General features: G+C 32.0%; 3 protein-coding genes across 5 annotated transcripts; 2 read left to right on the forward strand and 1 right to left on the reverse strand.

The window, feature by feature from the left end:
* Positions 1 to 1,148: 1,148 nt before the first annotated feature.
* On the forward strand, positions 1,149 to 5,973 carry LOC130630636 (holocytochrome c-type synthase-like). Its single transcript, XM_057444206.1, has 5 exons — positions 1,149 to 1,439; positions 2,329 to 2,482; positions 3,436 to 3,553; positions 3,757 to 3,840; positions 4,794 to 5,973. The coding sequence occupies exons 1-5, from the start codon at positions 1,209 to 1,211 to the stop codon at positions 5,035 to 5,037; spliced, it is 831 nt and encodes a 276-aa protein (XP_057300189.1). The 5' UTR covers positions 1,149 to 1,208; the 3' UTR covers positions 5,038 to 5,973.
* A 131-nt stretch (positions 5,974 to 6,104) lies between these two features.
* Positions 6,105 to 15,523, forward strand: LOC130630631 (7SK snRNA methylphosphate capping enzyme-like). 3 transcript variants are annotated; one of them, XM_057444201.1, is made up of 5 exons: positions 6,105 to 7,133; positions 8,051 to 8,269; positions 9,014 to 9,140; positions 10,040 to 10,085; positions 15,505 to 15,523. In XM_057444201.1, exons 1-4 carry the CDS (start codon positions 6,456 to 6,458, stop codon positions 10,075 to 10,077), a joined length of 1,062 nt encoding a protein of 353 aa, XP_057300184.1. In that variant the 5' UTR covers positions 6,105 to 6,455; the 3' UTR covers positions 10,078 to 10,085; positions 15,505 to 15,523. The 3 variants fall into 3 exon arrangements, with proteins under 3 accessions (XP_057300184.1, XP_057300183.1, XP_057300182.1); XM_057444200.1 differs by lacking the exon at positions 15,505 to 15,523 and adding an exon at positions 15,326 to 15,465; XM_057444199.1 differs by lacking the exon at positions 15,505 to 15,523 and having other exon boundaries at positions 10,040 to 10,598.
* LOC130630639 (uncharacterized) lies at positions 11,196 to 14,725 on the reverse strand. The gene is made up of 3 exons (XM_057444209.1): positions 14,149 to 14,725; positions 13,850 to 13,948; positions 11,196 to 13,740 (listed from the first exon to the last, which is right to left on the reverse strand). The coding sequence occupies exons 1-3, from the start codon at positions 14,468 to 14,470 to the stop codon at positions 13,463 to 13,465; spliced, it is 699 nt and encodes a 232-aa protein (XP_057300192.1). The 5' UTR covers positions 14,471 to 14,725; the 3' UTR covers positions 11,196 to 13,462.
* Positions 15,524 to 15,802: the final 279 nt, after the last annotated feature.

Below are 15,802 nucleotides of genomic sequence, written 5' to 3' on the forward strand. Positions count from 1 at the left end.
TCAAATAAAAGTCCTTTGAAATAAAAATCATGCACAACTTGCAGTTCAATAAAACGTCCTTTGAAATAAAAAACTATGCATATTTTATTTTTCGTTTGATTGCTCAGCTCTGTGAGAACTTATGCAGAATTATTTTAATTTTTTTTTAAAAAAAAATAATTGTAAAAGAGAGCTTTCGTTTCACTTTGCCACACGAAGGTATATGTTCTGGCTATGCAGTCAGTAATAATTAAAGCACTACCGAAATAATACGTAACAGTGTCACGTGCCACTAAGAAAGACTGGAGCTAGAATGAAAATTTTTAACGAAGAAGGTCGAAGAAACCAAAATGGCGGTTGAGCGACAAGAAAAATAAATATTTAAAAAGCTATATCTGGAGTTACATGAAGTTTTAACAAAAATTAAATATATTACTTAGCATTTCTCATGCAAATCTTTCAGATGAGTCCAACTTGTAAAAGTACCTTGGGATCCCTTTAAGGTAACAATAAGGGTTGCAAAGCCATCTTAAATTACTCTCTGACTTTATATTTCGCTTTTTTGTAATTACCATAATTACAGAAAGCTATCACAGAGATAAGAAAAGAAAGATTTGCACATGCGATTTATTGCATGCCTAAACAAATCTGCGCTTGTGTGTGGGTGTGCGTGCACGACCGCACGCCTCTCACGAAATGGTCTGCAGAATATTTGGTTGAGTAAGATTATTAAAATTAAATTGAAATGTACACTGTAAAAATAATCATTGAGCCATGTAAAAATATGCACATCTATATGTATAGCCCAGCACAGGTAGTAAAAATCCAAAGCCTTGGGTTCTTACCATAGCTGGGTCATGCCAGAGACTAGAAAAGTGTTTCTGCTTAACATTGAGGACGAGAATAGGATTGATATCTTAGGCAGTTGTCTATTCTGTTGTGCTTGCATGGCTTCTCTAGCTGAAATAGAAGCTTTAGATATGCTAAGACTCCCTTCGCATGATGCTCATTTATAACAGTATCAATATGGGTAAATAAGTAAATAGAGTAATAAATAATAATGATAATAAATGTGCTCATGTTGAATTTGTATTTTTAATTTACTCTTGTTCTTTAAAATTTGTAGCTCAACTGACAATCGGCACTAAAGTTAAGTCAATTTTTGTTTTTTAAGCCCTACTTCATTTTACTCTACAGAAAAGTACATTAATACATTAATATAAAACGAAATGGGTATAGGTTCATCAACTGTTGAAGAAAGCACTACTGCAGGCATTACAACACAAGGAAGTTCGTCTCTTTCAGAATGCCCAATGCACAATGGAAATAAAGCTGAATCTATGGAGAAACCACCTTCTGGATGCCCAATGCATGAAGGAAATATTACTCAATCTCAAGAACAGTCACCTGGTTGTCCAATGCGTGAAGCAAATAATGAAGTTATTGACCCAACAAATATGGTATAACTATTTTTTTAGACTGTGTTTGAAATGTGATACAGTTTAAACATGAATCCATGTCAACTAAGGCACATAAAATATTAAAGATTATCATAAAATTAACGTACATGATATTAAAAATTCGGAATACATTACATGCAAATACATTATGTGTGCATGAATTGCATGAATGGTGCATGGATAAATGTAGTAAAAACCTTATTTTTTTCCTTTCTTTTCTTTTCAAGAAAAAGGGTTAAATTTAACTATGGCACCACTCCTAGCATCTTTTACTGTGTAAACCACCCTGCTGCCTTCAAACCATTCAACACTGTTTGACGTCCTGCTTCTTTAAAGTGGTGATAAAAATCTCATTAAATTCATTCATTAAATTTACACAGTCACAAAATTAATATATCACTTTATTAACACGTACATGTATATGAAGTTAATGCGTCGTAAAATTAACGCACGGGCAAACTTCATTTCTTGCTTTATTAAATTTATGCAGGTACTCTTTTAGCATTTTCAGTGTTACTTTAATGTATTATATTTTCAAAAAATACTGTACTGTTACTGTTTTTATTTGGGTTCATGAGTCAAATTACTAAGACGGGCATTTGGAATATATGGATTTAGCATGACAATGAAAAAAAGTAAAAACCGGAAAAGTTAAAAAAATTCCCGTGGATTGGTTTTAATCTGTAACATATACTATAATATATACTATAACACATACATCTGAATAACTTTATGATAACAGGAGGGTGATCATATTGAAATTTGTTAGGCTTAGTGTAAACAGTTGAAAACAGATATAAGATTTCTATTTTTAAACTGTTACATTTTCATTTAAATTTGGAAACTTTTGTTGATTCTGTGCAAGTACTCAAGTGTCAATTAAATTTAGATGCCACCTCCAAATCAACGACCATCTGCAGGTCAACCTTTTGATTTAAGCACTAATCGACAAGTGTCTAACATTCCACGAGGAGGTAAAGAAGAAGGTGAAAAATGGGTTTACCCGTCTGAACAGATGTTTTGGAATGCTATGTTGCGAAAAGGTTTGTGGAAATTTTTCATCATGTAGATTATAGTGCTTACATTTATTAATAAAAACGAGTGGCCTAAAACTGCTGCTCAGGAAAATTTTTGAAAATTTGTTCAGCTATTGGCTCTATTGTGTAGAGCTTAAAACACTGAGCAAGAAAGTGTATATGATCATGTACTTTTGATGTACGATTAATGAGATACAAGGGCATAAATTTTTGCTGACGTCAGCAGAGACCTGTCAAAACACCAAAATTGTTTTTTAGAAATTTGTATACCTGTTGCCTCTATCGTATAGATCTTGAAACGTTGATTATTTTCTTGCTCAGCCTTTGGGTTTAAAGGTATTTTAATGATGTCATCCACCCCTTTGGTTCATAATGGTTGGATTGAGCTCGCTTTAGGAAATTGGCCCTGTTTTAGTCCCAGGTTTTTCCTAGTTGCCCATGCAGCAGACGATGTCAGTTATTTTCATCCGTTTTCAAATTATTTAACCTCAAATTTAAGTATATTTAAGTGTATTGCAATGGCTTTACCGACTTTTTTCACTTCAGCAACTTTAATAATTACATTGACATCAATCTTTGTAATGATGTAATGTTTAAAGAGTTGATAAATGAACTGGATTTTTTTTAATTTGAACTTTCTTTAGGAGGAAAAAGAAATAAACTTTGTTTATTAATGTAAGAAATTAAATCATTGATTAATTGGACTTTTTTTTAATTTGAACTTTCTTTGGGAGGAAAAAGAAATAAACTTTGCATATTAATATAAGAGATTAAATCATTAAAATCAACTTTATGTGAGAATGAAAATGGTGTGTCATTTCTCAGGGTCCTATTAAAGTGCCTTGTCAAAAAAAGCTGACATAAAAAAAAAATTCACTTTAACTTCATCTTTTAAGTAAGATTTCCTTAGACAAACATCAATCAAGTTAAAGAAAGAAATATGACCAAATTTATTTAAGGATGGCGGTGGGAAAAAGATGCATTGTCTCCTGAAGATATGTCGCACATCATTCGTATTCACAATGTTAATAATGAACGAGCGTGGCATGAAATACTCAAATGGGAAGCCTTTCATACGTATGCTGTTTTTTTCTTTTCCTTTTCCTGCTCCTTTAAATGTTTGTTTTTATAAACCACATATTCCAGAATACTTCGTTTTTGCAAGTTTCCACAAAGTCAGTAAAGTTAAAGCCAGTTTTTTTGAAAACTCTTCCCATAAGTTCTTTATATTATTTTGTTGTGTACAAAAATGATTTGTGAAATTTTTGTTTTTATATTAGTGAGTGTGGCAATCCCATGTTGTTAAAGTTTGGTGGTCGTGCAAAAGACTATTCACCAAGAGCACGGTTTAGAGCGTTGTTGGGGTGAGGTCATATCATTTTCAATATCCTTTACTATTATTATATCTTTTTTTTTTGTGGTATCTCTATATTAGCCCTAGTTTGCCCATCCAAAGTGGGTCGTCCTAACACACACAGAATTGCATGCTGCGAATAACAAATACGATCTATTTTTACCAACCTATCGATTGCAAAGTGGAAACTCCATTGAATTTTCTACAAACTAACATCTAGTATCATTGTAAATATAAACAATGTATTCGCAAATCATGTGCATCAAACAAGCTTAATATAAGTACTACAAACTTTTTGAAAACATAATCATGACAGATACAACATCTCACTTATTTCTTTTCGTAATTACAATTGATTCAATTCAGCTTAATGCAAGTTTTGATCTAAACCAGCTGTCAGGTGGCAAATTGTTTAGTTCTGAGCATTTATTTAAAATGAGCATTGCAGTTCTGTAGATTCCCGAATTTTTCGTTAAAAGATATTTTCATTAAAATTAAACAAACGGCACAAGATATACATTGTGACGTCAAGTTTTTTGATAAATTAATACATGAATTAAATGCATTTCAAGGTTTATTTCACAACATGACAAATTAATATAAATAGCTAGTTTATAATTTATTCTTCGATTTTGACACACCAACAAAATATAGTTATCAGACTGGCTAAGAGTGCACCATAAATGCTGCTAAATAAATTCCTGAAATTAAATCTGCAAAGACTTCAGTTCGCAAAATTTCATTTCTTAAACTTCCCTTTATTTTGTTTCTAACAATTGTTTACTGTGGTTATCAATTGTGATATTTCACGAGGGTCAAATCAATTTTCTTTCGTTTTGTTTTTTTCGCTTTATTGTCCTTTTACAAAAAATAAGCATATGTTAGAATCCTAATTTGCAAAATTAAACCCTTTGGAAGGGGCATTGCCTTCGCTTAACTGAAAACCTTTCAATACTTTTTCAGTTATGACTTGCCATTTGATCGTCATGATTGGATAGTGGATAGATGTGGAAAACGAGTACGTTACATCATTGATTATTATGATATTGGTGACGAAAATGGTTACAAAACAGGTGAATTTGTAGAGTTGGATGTCCGTCCAGCATTTGATTCATTTGGCGCCGCCTTCGATCGCTCAAGAGCAGCAGTTTTAAGATGGACTGCTGGTTTGGTCTCATGGGCAAAAGGTAACAAAACAGAAGTTTAACAAATCAAAACGGGCAAAGTAGATGTGAACTTCAGAAAAAAACTTTCCTTGTAAGCAAGAGAACCTCCTGTAAACCATCACAAGATTTTTAACCACTCTTAAGCTGCATACTGAACTAACACAAGTTTATTTTAACCAGAAAACTATAAGATGTTTTGAGTTGCATGAGTGACGTTAAAGGATTGAATTTTTAAAAACTGAATTTTGTTTTGTAAATCATTTTGCGAATGATTTTTTCGATTTCATATTTCAATATAGTTGTGAATGATTTAAATAGCAGTCAAAATCAAAATCTAAAATTGAATATAATTTTTAATCACACGATGTCTCTGTTTTTGTGTACATGTGAAATACATTTTACATTTTGATGACACAATTTATTCTCATACAATAAGTATGTTTTTCAAAAGAACTATGTTTTTAAACTGATATTATAATACCACTGTCTGTCTGTTTTTTAGCAATAGTATACCAAGTTCCTATTATAATCTCACCTATAATCATAGTAATAACCCCTATCAAGAAGGATTTGTAGGATAGCCAACTCTCTATCAAATTTTCCACAGGCTAATTTGACTAGTACATTATGAAAAATATAAAAGGTAAGCTGGGTTCAAATTGTACATTCAAAACAATTACCACTTGAAACTCCGATGCATCTCAAAGCAATAAGATGAAAAAATTAGACACTACTGTGTATAGTAATGTGTTCAGTTGCTTCCGTTAGGAATAAAAAATGTTCAAAATTTACTTCTTAGTTCTGTTCATTAAATGTAGTGGTATGGATTTATTAAAGCTGTACCAATTCTAGTATGTTGAAAATTCTATGTTCCTTTCCCATTTTCCCATTTACTATATGTGTATTGTATTTATTATATATATGTAAAGAAGATTTCACATGAATACCCACAAATAATAATAGTAGTATATTTAGTTTATATGTGTTATTTTTCGTTCTGTGCATTTTTAAATCATCACCTTCCTTTATTTATCTGGCTCATTTAAACTAGTTTGATCAATGAAGTGATATCGAATTATGATACCGAAATATAAAAGCTGTGAATAAACTCACACTAGTGTAAATGAGGCAAAAAGGATTCAAACAATACAATGTTAAACTTCTTGGAAGCCGAAAAGTTTAAAGGCGCAAAATTCAAGTTTAGTCTCTCTGAAATATTGGAATAAGAAGTGAGCTATACCGTGAAACCAATTTCTGTGAACACAGAATCTTTACTCACATTATGTAAGAGATGGAAAGCTGATAGCTAAAGGATATGGTATAGGGTAACAGAGGATGCTTTAAGATTTTAAACGATTTTTGTGCTGCTAAAGTTGTCACAGGTTAAGCTGGCTTTTTTTGGTGTGAGTTTTTTTAATATTGTTGTTTAACTGTATTTTTAAATACTAGTAAAAAAAATATGGAAGGAAGGAGTTTTGAAAAATCATCTGCTAGTAATACATATAGTTGTAAGTCATACAATGGAAAAAGAAAGCTGAGCAACAGCAGTGAAGAGGTTCGATTTAAACATGGTAACTACAATCGTTACTATGGTTACAGAAATTCAAAGAGTGAGATGGATAAACGAGTTCATTTATTAAAACGAGAATGGTTTGTTAATAAATGCTGTCTAGACATTGGTTGTAATGTTGGTCATTTAACTTTATGGTTAGCAAAACATTTCCAGCCAACGAAAATGAAAGGTGTTGATATTGACTGTGAGTTGATAAAAGCAGCACGCAGCAATGTTATACATTATGTAGATACATACATTTCTTCTTCCACAGACAGTGTCAAAAAATGTTCTAAATCTGATACTACTAGTGACGAACAGATTGGGAGTTCTAAAAATTTACCAGTACATCAGCCTGAATCAGAGGATGTTCTTGAAACTAAAACAATAACAACAATAACAACAACAGGGGAATGTGTGGCGGAACCAACTGAATCAAAAAATCAGCATGAAAAAGAAAGCAATTTTGAAAAACCTAATTCAAAAGAAAGTGCTAAGAAAAACGATGTGAAGCTTGTTTACGAAAATGATGCAACAGAACACAACGACGCACCAAAATTTCCTTACAATGTATTTTTTGTTACAGTAAGTTTTTTATATATTATTTCAACCAGTTACTAACAATCATGATGTTTACTAAATATCCACATAATAAATATCTTTAAAGTTTACGTTGTAAATTAATATGGTGACTAAATATGCTTAGTCATAAAGGTCCTGTTTTCAAGTCCACTTGTAAACAGAATTACGAGATTATAGATTTAATAAATATATTTACAGGTGATAAAATTGATCTGATGAAAATTGATTGATGAAAAACTTTTCTTTTCTTTCATTTTAAATGTCTAAAATAGGAAAACAGCTTTAACTTGGGCTGTTTAATTCATTTATTTTTAAAAATGAAACAAAACAAATATTTGCTGATAATTTTTTTGTTTGATTCGTCAATCCAGCTTTATTGATGACTACATTTTGCAAAAATAATCTTCAACTGAACATCATCATTATATTTTGCATTATAATTATTTTGTATGCTTAGGTGTTATATTTATAAGCTTAGAAAAACATGCATTTCGAATAACCAAAAGAATACTACATAATTTGCAGGAGGAATGGTCACTATATTCTCATCTAGTTATTATCTTATCTGGATGTTCCCTATGTTCCTAAAATATTCTCAGGTGTCGACCTCGCTGTTTTATTTTACCCTTGCAGAATAATTCGTGTTAAATTGATGAAAAAATCCTGGCAGTGTTGAAAATTAATTAAAAAAGTCCTGCGATTTTGTTCCTATTTTTAATGTTGGTTCTTAAATCCACATATTTTTCGCGTTAAATAAGGTAAAAAAAATAACAGATTAAAATGAGAAAATAGATATGATGTGTAAGGATAAATTCGTGAACACGTTCCCTTTTTAATTCTTTTTGTCACGAAATATCTTTATAGGTTGTAATGTTTTAAATGTATGCATCACATTAATTGTTGTTGTTTTTGAATTCCAGGAAAATTTTGTTCCTTCTTCAGCTACAATCTTAAAGTATACTAAACAAGAATATGATATCATTTTATGCCTGAGTGTCACCAAGTGGATTCAGTTAAATTCAGGTGACGAGGGGTTGAAGTTAATGTTTCAAAAAATATACAAATTATTAAATCCTGGAGGAATATTTATACTTGAGCCTCAACCGTTTAAATCGTATAAAAGAAAGAAGAATTTAACTGTGAGTAATTTTTATTTAATGAACTAGTTGCCATCAACATTGTTGTTACCATATACATCTTTCTTTGCTTTCATCGTTACTAACCACAGGGTGTCCAGGAAAGTCTTTGAGGGTTTTTTAAAAGCATTGTCAAAACATCAGAAAAGGGTCATGAATATTAGGGAAATGTAGATATCCCTATCCCACCTGTCTGTTCTACCAATATGCTCATATCGATTTTGCATTTTTAGTGTATTCAAAGCTTTATTAGAATAACACGATATAACTGGAAAAATGAGGGAAACAATATAACTGGAAACATGAGGAAATGTCAAAAATTAAGTTAAAAAATATCAGAAAAATCTTAAGAAGTATTAGGGAAATAGAGTTCGGAGTTAATATTAAGTGGACACCTTAAGCTAGTCTTGTTACTGTTTACCACCACAATTCCATCTTTTGGGACGTCTTGTACATTATATGCAAACGCGAAGCACAACCGAACCACCACCTAGGCACAACCCATTCATAATCTACACACCAGCAAGCAACAACTGAGCACCAAGATCTACTTTTACCATCACCATTGGATTTATAATGATGTGTAGTTTGTTTATTTTGCTGGTACTTGTAAATAGTCAGGATATATATTAGTTATAAGATAATTATTTTTTCATATTTAACTGGTTTCTTAAAAAATTATTTTTCGACTTCAATTGATTTGAAAATTATTTTTGTTAATTTAAGCTCATTTTTGATTATTTTTAGCCTGAAATTCGTAAAAATTATAATGCTATCAAGTTGCTACCATCGCAGTATATTGATTACCTTTTATCTGAAGAAGTTGGTTTCGCAAAATGTGAAGAACTTGATGTTTTGAAACATGATAAACAAGGTAAAACAATTTGTATAAAATTTGTTATTGTTGCTTAAAGAGGCTACGGAACGGCTGTTGGTTTTCAACTTTAGTGACTTAAACAAAAATGGAACTGGTGGCGACGAAAAACAAAAATGGCAATTTTTTTTGGCATTTATGTAATTTACAGACTCGAACATATAGATATATCTAGAATTTTTATCTTCTCCAACCTTGCTTATGTTTTCATCCAGAATGAGTCTTGCTGAAATTATTCTTTGTAATATGCTTTTCGAAAAAAAATATTAAACCAGCGAGCAAAGTGCGCTGGCCTGTTCATTGCGCAAAACGCGTTTGCCGGATTTTTAATATGTGCGCGGAATATACAGAATGTGAGCATTTTAACCGTTTCGCAGCCCCTTTAAAAACAACAAGAAAACCCTTGTAGTTTTAACACTTGTGCTGAGAAGAATCGGGATATCTTTAGAAGAAATTTTAAGAAAAAATAAAAGTTATGACTGCGTGCTACATGAAGTATAAGTATTGCTTTTACTAACAGTTTTCTCAAATCCTAATTTTTCATAACCTCACAATGAAAATCTTTAAAATAATGTGGTCCTGGCACGATGGGCAGGAAAAAAAATTGTTGTCTCGCATGCTTTTTGTAAACCACTATGCACCTCTAAAAATGAAAGAGTGTATTAATTTGAACCTGTTTTTTTATTATTCTTGAAACGTTTTTTTGAGCTTTTAAACAAATTACTAGTGAAGGATTATTCTTTTTCTCCATCATATTAAATTGCAGACGTACATTAATGCATGGTCAAAATTATAGTAGGAAAAAAAAAGTTGGGAAAAGGTCTCAACGAATTTTTTTATTATCACCTGTTTAATTGAAAGGATGTTGACAATTAATAGAGTTTATTTCTATTATTTAGGCTTTCAACGACCGTTATATCTGCTAACGAAGAAGTAGAGTTTCAAGTATGAAAATATAGTTTGTGTAAAAGCTGATGATACATGGGTCAAATAATCCCTTTTAAATTAGTTGCATTCTGCGAATTGACTCGTGCGTCATAATGAAATAGCTTTCAACTGTTAAAAGAAGATACTTTTATATTGGTTATTAAACAAACAACTTCTATATGTGCGCAATGAGAGTACAACTACTTGAAACAAGGAGGTTTAAAAAGAAGGAGAGAGAACTCGCGGCGTCCCTTTAAATTTTCTATTCAATTTTTTATTGTTTCGGCGCCCCTTTGAACTGATCCGTGTCTCTGATTTGGCTCAATATTTACCTACCGACTCTGAAACGAGTGTTTTAACGAGAAAAGATAAATCTTAAAAATCACACTTACAGCAATGCGGAAGAGCAGGAAAACATGTAGTTTAGTTAAACTACAAGATTCAATGAGGGTGAAGTTTGTTTTTCCACTTCCATAAGGACGCGGAAGGAGTAAAGTGCCTTCAAAGTGCGAAAAGCTGCCTTGGGAGATCGTAAAGTTTTACAACTTATAAACTATTTCGTATGTCCCCTCCTGGGAAAATGTTAGTTAAAGGGTTGATTAACGTTTTTGTGCAGGTCTCGTCAGGAGGGGTTATTTATAAAATTGTTTTTTTTACTCTCGAAGTAGACGAATTCTCGGTAGGGTGTCGCAGCACGTCGCAGCACTCGGTGATGTTTTCCATTGTCATGGAACAAAAGAAAATAATTATTAGTTCTAATTATGTATATTTAGGTAAAAGTTTTAAGCAACTTTTTTTCTTTTTTCCCCAGTGGGAGTAGATTTTCTGTTTATGTATATTCTTTCTTTCTCTCACACCAGCTGTATGTTTTGAATATATATTGAATTGAGTTTATAATTGTTTTTTTATTAGGTGTTACATAACCAGCTGGCAAGTGGTTCACATTTTTTTTTAATTCCCTTGACACCTTTGTGGGTTTTTTATGAAGTTTTTTTGAAAAATAAAGTATTCATACTTGAATTTTGCTGTGTCAACATGTCTGCTTCACATTCAGAGTATATTCAAAAGCTATGTAGATTGTGTGGGAAGAAAATTGTGAAAAGTAAACATTACGTTAATTTTAAATCTTGTGATATTTACAGTGAAGTGTTTCAATCTATATATGGAATAAATTGTGAACAAGAAGATCCTTGTGTATTTCCTAAATTTACTTGTAATGGATGTAGAAGAAAATTAGATGAGATGAAAACGTCAAAAAAAATAATTGGTACTGCTGCATCATTTTACCCTCATGTGGATGAAAATTGTGTGTGCATGAATTATGCTGTAAACAGAAAAGACAGCTTAAAAATACTGGAATTAGATGTGAGTATGAAGAAAGTTGGTTTTAGTATATGTGATAAATCGGATAACTATAAACGTGTCTATACCCTTTGTCAAAATGAAAAAGAATTAAACCATTTGCTTACAATACGTATAGACAACAGCAATGGTTGGGATTTCTCCATATATGGGAAACCTATGGAGAAAGAAACAATACAACTAACAAAAACTCTGCCATGTGTTTTGAAAAATGATGATATTTCAACTTTCTCGTCATTCTGGAAGTCAGTCAGTGTTTGCACGGGGTTACAAGGTTATGAAGATGTAATCAAGTCGAGATGTAATTTCGAACAGCCATTCATGAATCAGAGTGGAACATTTCCAGTAGCTTTTGTTGAAGACGATAAAATGGTCAGATTTGATGAAGACAATTTTAAAACAATACGCCATACCAACTGTCATTTTTTAGCTGAAAAACCTTCATCTGTATGTAGTATGTGCAATTCTTTTAAACCAACAGTTAAAAAAGTTAGAAGTAGACGGAAAAGTGATGATTCTGTGCTTGATTCCTCACATACAAACATTCGATATCTTTCCAGAGAAGAACTAGAGGAAAGATATCGCAATACTCAGGGAGAAAAACAGAGAGCAATAAAGAAAGTTGCCCAATTATCATCTTGGGTAAGAAAAATTACTGAGAAAGAATGCATCCATGTTGATGATGAGCAACACGAATTTATAAAAAATATTGTTTGCAATGAGGAAACATGTCCTGAAATACCCGAAGGCAGTCCCCAGTGGTTGTTATGGGAGCAACAAAAAGAAATGGCTTCCAAAAGTTCACCTAATGGCATGAGATGGCACCCACTAATTATTAGGTGGTGCCTCAGTTTATACCACCATTCACCAGCAGCATATAAACATTTGCGAAATCCGAATTTGAATTTTTTAAAACTCCCACATATTGACACACTTAAAAAATACATAAACTTCACTGATCCAATGTGTGGATTCAATCCAGATGTCATTGAAAGATTAATAGTGGATAGTAAAATTGCAACTCTGGATGATCACCAAAAAAACGTTTCGCTTATTTATGATGAGATGAAAATAAAAGCTGACTTGGTGTTCCGACAGTCAACTGGACAATTGGTTGGTTTCACTGATATGGGGGATATTAACGATGAGTTAGTTGAATTTCAAAAACGTGCTGAGGGATCATCAGAGAATGATCGTCACTTTGCTTCCTATGTGATAGTGTTTATGGTTCGAGGAATTGTTTCATCTCTGGTGTATCCTTTTGGATATTTCGCATCATTGGTTCACCTTTTTTAGATAAGACTACAGTCAACTTCTCTTTTTTCTCCGATGCTAGAGAAGCAAGTTTGCGTCGAACTACTTGTATATATGCAGTGACATATGCTTTTGCTCTGATGTCACACCATTTTTTAATGATCTGAGCTTTGAGAATTTTCGATAACTTCTCATTTCCAAGATACCGTGAAAGTATGACCCAGGCTTGATCAATTAAAGAGTCCTTCATAAGTTCATTTTCGAAAAGTTCCCGTATATCTTCTCCTTTATATTTTTTCAACATGTTCAAATTTAAAACTTTTCTAATAACGTTTTCAATTCTTCTGCAAAAAATAAACATGTCATCATTGACTTTTATCAGGTATCCTCTGCTGACTTGGTCCACCCAAGATCTTGTATAATCCAGAAAACTATATACCTGCAGTTTATCATCACCTGAAACTTTCAATGAGTTCAGAAACTGCAATGCAGCCACAGCAACAACTTTGTTTTTCGAATCTGCTAATCTTTGGTATTTTTTACGTAGCGAGAAAATTATGTATCCTGAAACATAATACAGAACAGTTTGTTCCTCAGTTGTGAGTTTCAAGTCAAGACTTTTTTCGACATGTCGATTTTTGTTTTCATGAGCTACTAGTATTTTTATTAACTCCATAACAAATTTCTGCAACAACATAGAGAATTCTTGACTGTCAATGCAGTATCCTTTAGGTAATACATGTTTCCAATGTTGTCTGAATTTATCGTCTTGTGCAAGTTCATGCACTTTTCTCCAAAGAGATTCTTTTCCTGAACCAGTCAGTAGGTTTTTGCAATTCTTTAAATATGCGACACACTACATTTTCAGAAATAATGTCCAAAACATCACTCCCAGCATTCAAAATTGAGTTGGCTAATTCTTTGACACGATTTCCAGGTGTTTTGAATCCTTTCACAACAATGTTATTGATTGGGTCTTTTGAAATTTTAACCATAGCATCACGAACAAAATTCATTTTTTCTTGCTGCAGCTCATGATCGGTGATGGATAAAGATTCTAAAAGGGTGCAAAAAAAAAGGTTTATACCACCAGTTCACAATATTTTGCTCTATATATAGCAAAAAAAAATTCCTTATGTTCTCAGAGTTCATGAATGAATACTTACGATTCGATTTTGATTTAACTTGTTTTGTGGAAATTGTTGTAGTTGATTTATTTTTTGAGTCATCAAGAGTTTTTCTTGCCACTGTTGTTGTTTCTGGATCTATTATTGGAATACAGAGTTGACATCAGAACACAGTTGTGATAACAAAACAAGACAACAACAACAAAAAGCATATCAAATGATGATAATACAATAGCTTTTCTATGAAATCTACATGCAGAGTCAAAAAACAAAACATTATAGCTAGCTAGCTAATGGTGTTTTAAAGAAAACATGACTTTATTAAACTGAAGCATTACCTGTTGGCTTTTTACATATCAGAGTATGTTTCTTGTAGTAAGCTTCTTTAAAATACTGTTTTTTGCACTTGCTGCACACAAACTTCACATTTTTGGTACTGTTGTTATCAACCACCATGTCCACATCTTCTTCATCAACGAATACTATTTGAGGAATACCCAAATATCCAGCATCTACTTCATTTTCTTCTTCCAACAGATCTTCCACAAACGATACTTCCACCTCACAACTTTCGTAAACAGTAAAATCTGACAACATTTCTTCCGTCACAAAAAAGTCATCATCCAATTCTATTATATTTTTAACGTCTTCGCCTGCCATTTCGCTTCTTGCTTGTTTATGATATGTAAAAACGACAAATTTATCAACTAACAAGCATTTACCGCTGAGAGAAAAATAGCCGCGGGCTCATAATTTATGCAAATAGTAACAAAAGACAACGGCTAATTTATTAATTTAAGCGCGAGATTTCAAATTTTGATTGACAGAATTCGATGTAAGAACAATAGAGAAAAGTAAACATGAGACACGGATGATTTCAATAGAAATAAAAGAGTTCTCTCTCCTTCTTTTTAAACCTCCTTGCTTGAAAGCAACTAATTGACTCGTGATGTGAGTTTATATAGGAATTATATAGGAATATAGGAATTATTTTTATTCATTTTTATTATTTAATTGGACGTAGTTGTATATTAATTAGATAGTACATTAGTGGATAGTACATTTGGTAAATTTTATTGGATGGTGTGTCCTGATGGAAAAAACGTTTAAATGCATATACGCATATCATAAAGATCTTATTGTTGTCAACAGTTTTTAATTAAAGGAAAGTATGGACTGATATTTTATGTCAACTGAGTAATACGGGTTACCTCTTGCTTAAACAACTACATAAGGGTCTTTTACAACTAGTAGAAGTTCAATCAAACAACATTCTAAGACAAAATGATACGAATTTTTAGGTTTTAACTCTGAGGCCGGCTTCAAAAACGTAGGCAAAGTTATAACACACAATTCGCACATTTTAATAAACTCGCATCAAAGATGCTGACCTCAGCATTAACGCCATTAAAGACTTTTAAACTAAATATTCTAAGTCTATGCTGTGGACATTGACATGTTTTATATAAGTAGGAACGAAATCGATGTCATCTTTTCAAAAAATGTTTTGTGTAGGGTTGCAACAATGGCCAATAGTTCTCAAAAGATTGTTTTGGTGTCTCGTGTTTGTAAAAATCGTAGTGTTGCATGAAAATGGATAATCGTTTGTCATGGAGATGGAAACATTAAAAAATTGTTGATTCGGAAGAACAAGTATAGTAAAAGTTATGAAGTTATATTTTATTTCTTAATAGTGTAAGAAGATGTAAGAAGAGAAAAGAAAAAAAGAAGTCATATTTTTGGTAAAAAATTAGGTTGCCTCTGAAAACATGTCTCTTTCTGTTTCCACAAGTATTACTCGTGCTTTTATTTGTACAGACCTGAGGTTACTTAATGTTTTAAATCCAGTTCTGTTGTGCGCTGTGTTGTATACTTGTTTCTTTCTGCAGATGCTCTCTCTTAAGGATCAACTCAATTAAGCGCAATTATTTTGAGCATTTTTATTGGTTGGCAGAAGGAATATTCTGCAGAGTAAAGATGAAACTGAAATGT

This window comes from Hydractinia symbiolongicarpus, chromosome 2, assembly GCF_029227915.1.
Source record: "Hydractinia symbiolongicarpus strain clone_291-10 chromosome 2, HSymV2.1, whole genome shotgun sequence".
NCBI lineage: Eukaryota > Metazoa > Cnidaria > Hydrozoa > Anthoathecata > Hydractiniidae > Hydractinia > Hydractinia symbiolongicarpus.

What these genes read in the sequence shown, in the direction of transcription:
- LOC130630631 (XM_057444201.1), top strand. Translation starts at nt 6,456, where the DNA reads ATGGAAGGAAGGAGTTTTGAAAAATCATCTGCTAGTAATACATATAGT. An exon ending in ACAATGTATTTTTTGTTACA is followed by an intron (nt 7,134 to 8,050) that starts GTAAGTTTTTTA and finishes TTTGAATTCCAG; the next exon opens with GAAAATTTTGTTCCTTCTTC. An exon ending in AAAGAAAGAAGAATTTAACT is followed by an intron (nt 8,270 to 9,013) that starts GTGAGTAATTTT and finishes GATTATTTTTAG; the next exon opens with CCTGAAATTCGTAAAAATTA.
- LOC130630639 (XM_057444209.1), bottom strand. Translation starts at nt 14,470, where the DNA reads ATGGCAGGCGAAGACGTTAAAAATATAATAGAATTGGATGATGACTTT. An exon ending in GATATGTAAAAAGCCAACAG is followed by an intron (nt 13,949 to 14,148) that starts GTAATGCTTCAG and finishes TTCCAATAATAG; the next exon opens with ATCCAGAAACAACAACAGTG. An exon ending in AGTTAAATCAAAATCGAATC is followed by an intron (nt 13,741 to 13,849) that starts GTAAGTATTCAT and finishes GCACCCTTTTAG; the next exon opens with AATCTTTATCCATCACCGAT.
- LOC130630636 (XM_057444206.1), top strand. Translation starts at nt 1,209, where the DNA reads ATGGGTATAGGTTCATCAACTGTTGAAGAAAGCACTACTGCAGGCATT. An exon ending in GAATGCTATGTTGCGAAAAG is followed by an intron (nt 2,483 to 3,435) that starts GTTTGTGGAAAT and finishes AATTTATTTAAG; the next exon opens with GATGGCGGTGGGAAAAAGAT. An exon ending in AAATGGGAAGCCTTTCATAC is followed by an intron (nt 3,554 to 3,756) that starts GTATGCTGTTTT and finishes TTTTTATATTAG; the next exon opens with TGAGTGTGGCAATCCCATGT.